This window comes from Nanorana parkeri, unplaced genomic scaffold (genome assembly GCF_000935625.1).
Source record: "Nanorana parkeri isolate BGI_ZX_2015 unplaced genomic scaffold, ASM93562v1 scaffold2150, whole genome shotgun sequence".
In the NCBI taxonomy this organism is placed as follows: Eukaryota; Metazoa; Chordata; class Amphibia; order Anura; family Dicroglossidae; genus Nanorana; species Nanorana parkeri.
This window is the reverse complement of record NW_017308418.1, coordinates 40992-46314: the sequence shown is the minus strand read 5'-3', so window position 1 is coordinate 46314 and position 5323 is coordinate 40992. Positions and strand designations below refer to the sequence as shown.

Sequence of the window (5323 nt, the reverse complement as noted above, 5' to 3'; positions counted from 1 at the left end):
GTAAAGGTTTCTTCTTTGTCATCTTCTTGTGCCGGGAGGTTCTCCATTCCCATAATGCGGTCTAGTTCTGTGACCCACTCCAGGAGGCTGCGTCACTCTTCTATGAGAAATGTCAGAAGTCCTTTTTAGGGTTAATGACGTTTTTCCCTTTAGAAAGTTGCATTTCAGATCTCTCTGTTCCCTTTCTTATAGGCCCTGGAGACGTTGAACAAGAGGGACCTGTCGGAAATCAAAGCCTATGGACGGCCACCGCCTCTGGTGGAGACCGTCATGCAGGCCGTAATGATCCTGAGAGGGAACGAACCCACTTGGGCCGAGGCCAAGAGGCAGCTAGGTAAGGCTGACATAGGGCGAAGTGCAGCGTGTGTATGTATGACTGCCGAGGAGAAATTGGACAGGTTCGTCTGGTGAATCATTTGAGCCGTTGGGTGTTCTCTGTACAGCACTGCGGTATATATCAGAGCTATACAAATCTATAGTAATAATAGTGTGACTGTTGGGGGACATTAGAGTGTAAGCTCCTCTGTACGGAGACTGATGTGACTGTGGGGAGACATTAGAGTGTAAGCTCCTCTGTACAGAGACTGATGTGACTGTGGGGGGGGGGTGACATTAGAGTGTAAGCTCCTCTGTACAAAGACTGATGTGACTGTGGGGAGGCATTAGAGTGTAAGCTCCTCTGTACAGAGACCGATGTGACTGTGGGAGGGCATTAGAGTGTAAGCTCCTCTGTACAGAGACCGATGTGACTGTGGGAGGGCATTAGAGTGTAAGCTCCTCTGTACAGAGACTGATGTGACTGGCTCCGTGTTCTCTGTACAGTACTGCGGTATATGTGAGAGCTATATACATGTATAATAATAGTGTATGACTGTGGGGGTGACATTAGAGTGTAAGCTCCTCTGTACAGAGACTGATGTGACTGGCTCAGTGTTCTCTGTACAGCAATAGTGTGTGACTGTGGGGGGACATTAGAGTGTAAGCTCCTGTAGTGCATTTGAATGGCTTACAGGGTTATTCACAAAGCTGCCGAAGGCAGCCGAGTGAATATACCCACCCGAAGTGAAGTGAGCCGAGCGCTCTTTGGCTATTCACTTCAGGCTTGTACAGCTGATTTCAGCCGTACATCGGCTTGCTTCGGCTGGCTTCGGTTCAGCCGAACATGCTCAGCATGTTCGTCTGAGCCGAAGTGAAGAACACGTTCGACTCGGTCGATCCAACGTCTGGATCGGCTCAGCCGAACCTCCGGCAGGCTACTCACTTCCGTTCGGCCTATTCTCATAGGGGCCAAACGGCAGTGAGTAAATAGGCAAATGCCGCCGATTGGCATTCTGCTCGGCTATTCTGCTCGGTACCTCCGTGGTACGGAGCAGAATAGAAAATCAGTGAAAAAAGTTGAAAAAAATGAAAGATTGCATTAAAAAAACAACATAAAACAATTGGGCGGAGCTGGCAGTGAGTCTTCTAGCAGGTCCCGGCCAATGAATAACATCTGGGCGTCATGGCTTGGGATGGGGATGCTGGATCTGTCATTGCAACTGGGCGGAGCCAGCCGTGAGATCATGGCAGGCTCCGCCCAGCTGTTGCAAGGCTTTCGGCCGGCCAATCGCCTTGCTTCGGGTGTCACTTCAGCTCGATGGAGCCGAAGCATATGCCTTCAGCATTGTAAATAGCCCGTACAGCAGTCCTTCGGTTCTACGGCCGAAGCTAGCCGAAGGATCAGTCGCAGCTATGTCTGGATCCTTCAGCTAGCTTTGTGAATTAACCCTCTTAGTGTTCTCTGTACAGCACTGCAGTATATGTCAGAGCTATATAAATGTATAATAATAGTGTGTGACAGTGGGGGGACATTAGATTGTAAGCTCTGGGGCAGAGGCAGCGGGTGGAGCTTCTGTGGCAGGGACTGCTCTCTCACAAAGTGAGTTTAAAGTGTTACATTTGTTAGAGTGAACCAGTGTACGTGGACCTTTCACAGTGCCCAGTTTTTGTGGCTCTTTTGTTTTCCAGGTGAAGCCAACTTCATCAAGCAGCTCATCAACTTTGACAAGGACAATATCTCCGAGCGGGTCCTGAAAAAGATCGGCCAGTACTGCGCCCTGCCGGACTTCCAGCCAGACATTGTTGGCAGGGTGTCTCTGGCGGCCCGCTCCCTGTGCATGTGGGCGCGAGCCATGGAGGTGAGCGCATTATCGGAAGCCAACGGGATTTAAACATTTCTGAGCTTTGGGGAAAGACTTTCTATATCTCCATCCCCTGGTTACATCTTTTCTTTCTCGGCAGATGTACGGTCGGATATTCCGCGTGATCGAGCCTAAACGGGCCCGCATGAACGCAGCCATGGCACAGCTGGAGGAGAAGCAGGCATCTCTGGCCGAGGCTCAGAATAAACTCAGAGAGGTAACAGGCGCTATATTACGCACATTGTATTACGCCTACTAAAGGTTATTTCTCCCAATGTTCATGGGTGAGGATGCAGAGACCTCTGGGTATATGCCCTGCCTTTAGACCAGGGGTAGCAAACCCCCGGCCCTCCAGCTGTGGTGAAACTACAAATCCCATGATGCATCTCTCTTCGGGAGTCATGTCTGTGAAAATCTTGCAATGCCTCATGGGATTTGTAGTTTCACCACAGCTGGAGGTTTGCTACACCTGCTCTAGATAGATGGACACCGGGTTAAAGCAGAAAGTCACAGCTCCCCCTAGTGTCTACACCTCCCACACATACTGACCAAGCCCAGTTTAGCATAGTGTCCAAAGAGGAAGGATGTTGTTTGAAGATCTCTGCTGAATCAACAGTCCTAGACTACATGGAGTTCTTTCTGTAGATGTTAGCAGTGTCACAGCGGACCCCCAAGTCCGGGTATACACATCTAACCACCTTACTGACATTATTCAGTGTCACAGCGGACCACCAGAGCTGGAGGTTCACTGAGCCATGAAGGATAAAAACGGTAAAAATGGCGAGCGCACAACTGATATGGAATGTATAAGAGGAAAGGATATGTTTAAAACAGATTTTAATATTACAACAATTTAAAAAAATGTAAAAAAAAGGCTAAAACAGAATGGGGTGAGCAAGCTTCTTATTCAGGGGGAGGAGCCCTGTAGACATATGAGAAAAAGGAGGGTGGAAAGAAGCGCTGCAACCCTGGGAATTTTCTGGGGTGGTAGGGATAGAAACTTTAAAAGCAATGTTTGACTGAAAACTCACTGTTTTGGAGGACAAGATAAGGTCTCTCAGGTGTGGAGTGAAGGCTGTGTAGATCGCTCAGCAGTAAGTTTCGCCGGTCCTTGTGGGTATAGTGAACCGGCTACATCGTTCATAGGCAGTTCATAGATCTTCCTTGGTAGTTGTTGTGCCTGGGGGGTCCGTGGGGACAAGTGAATTCCGCTGCTAGGTTTGGCACGCACCGTCAGGTGCAATGAGAGTTCAGCTGGCCAGGCTGTCACTCGTCGGCTGAACGGGAGCAGGAGTGCGGCTGTAGATCCGTAATGTGATGGATCTGCGATTGTGGAAAAAATGTTTGTGCGGGACTGATGTGAAGGTGATGGACACTGCGGTCCGTGGGATGAAAGGTTTGGCTACGCGTTTCGAGGTTCAAGACCTCTTTGTCAAGCCAGAAGTGGTTTACTACTACTACCAAGGAACATCTATGAACTGCCTATTAACGATGTAGCCGGTTCACTATACCCACAAGGACCGGCGAAACTTACTGCTGAGCGATCTACACAGCCTTCACTCCACAACTGAGAGACCTTATCTTGTCCTCCAAAACAGTGAGTTTTCAGTCAAACATTGCTTTTAAAGTTTCTATCTCTACCACCCCAGAAAATTCCCAGGGTTGCAGCGCTTCTTTCCACCCTCCTTTTTCTCACTGAGCCATGAAGCCTAGATTAGACTAGTGCAGGGATGTCCAAACTCCGGCCCCCCAGCTCTGGTGAAACTACAAATCCCATGAAGCATCTCTCTCCGGGAGTCATGTCTGTGGCTGTGAGAATCTTGCAAAGCCTCATGGGATTCGTAGTTCTACCACAGCTAGAGGGCTGCAGTGTGGACATACCTGGACTAGTGACTAGATCATCTCTTGGGTTTGCTGTGTCCCTATGTAGGGGCGTTCTACAGGTCCCCTTCAATGGCAGTCTGTAAACCTAGATAACACATCTGCACAAATCTGCTGACTATAGCCCCAGGAAATGGGCAGAATGTTATGTAACTAGGACCCGCTAGGCTGCTAGGGTGCTAGGCTGCATTTGCTCTGCACACCGGTAAATGTTAGCACAAGTGTTTACATGCATGCAGAATAAATATGGTCCATACACAGGACCTCAGACCCATAGAAAACAATACATTGGGAAGAAACCGTTAAAGTGAGTCTCGGCCTTTATTCTCAGGTCTCCATTATTCTAAATGTAGATATCCCATCACACTGTTGTCTCTCGGTGGGTTCTGCAGCCCCACAAACTAATATAACATAGAGAGTAAGTCACCAGCACGCTAAAATTTGCATCATCAACACGCCTTTATTGACGTCGGTCGGTCATGAAATCACTGGAAAGAAGCGCCAGGATTAGTAGAGCGCCCGCTGTACTTCCAGGTCACTCGGTAGATCTGCAGGTCTCATAGAGCCCAGCACTGAGATTGGGTCTTCGCCTCCCGCTCCTCCTGGCCATTTACAAAACATGCAGCCCCAGGCTTTGTTTTGTGAATGGTCAAGAGGAGAGGGGGCAAAGACATTACTGCAGAGCTGGGGCCTATGAGACCTGCAGCGCTTACATTCGAGTGGTCCTTTACTTCAAGGGATCATAGGCCTAAAGTATTCTTCAGCATCATGCAAATCGCAGGTTGGCGCAATGCAATGTCAGTGACAGTGACCATGTATAAAGCTATTGTTGGTGGGCAGACGCTTGGCCAACTGTTAGGGTGACACCCCCTGGCAGGTGACACGGGCTTACCTGAGGGGTGGAGTCTAAGTACCAGCCGGTGTTCACTGATGGTGGAGATGGGCTTGGCTGCTTGCTGGTACCAGGTCGCGGTCTCCAGGGTTGCCCTGCCAAGGGATGGACGAGAACAGGAGGGCTCCAATGAGGAGGCAGTAGTCAGATTCAGGCAGAGTTCCAGGCAGTCGACTAGCAGAGGGTGGTCGGGCAATCCAAGGTCAGCAACGATTAATCAGAGGATAAACGCAGGAGACAAGAGCAAAATCAGGTCCAGGCAGAAGATCAGGGCAGGCAGCAAGCGCAGAAGGGTCAGACAGTCCAGGTCAGCAATAGTGATGGGCTCGGGCGTGTTCGCAGCTCCACGCGCCGAGCCCGCCAGGAAGCT

The 5323-nt window shown here is 49.8% G+C and overlaps 1 protein-coding gene across 1 annotated transcript in view; it reads left to right on the top strand.

Moving 5' to 3' along the window:
- DNAH2 (dynein axonemal heavy chain 2) overlaps window positions 1-5323 on the top strand; it is a 197087-nt gene that overhangs the window by 153688 nt on the left and 38076 nt on the right. Inside the window, exons 63-66 of the mRNA XM_018572866.1 lie at window positions 193-334; window positions 2008-2177; window positions 2281-2397; window positions 4339-4368. Coding sequence (XP_018428368.1) covers window positions 193-334; window positions 2008-2177; window positions 2281-2397; window positions 4339-4368 — 459 coding nt within the window. The remainder of the gene's footprint in view (window positions 1-192; window positions 335-2007; window positions 2178-2280; window positions 2398-4338; window positions 4369-5323) is intronic.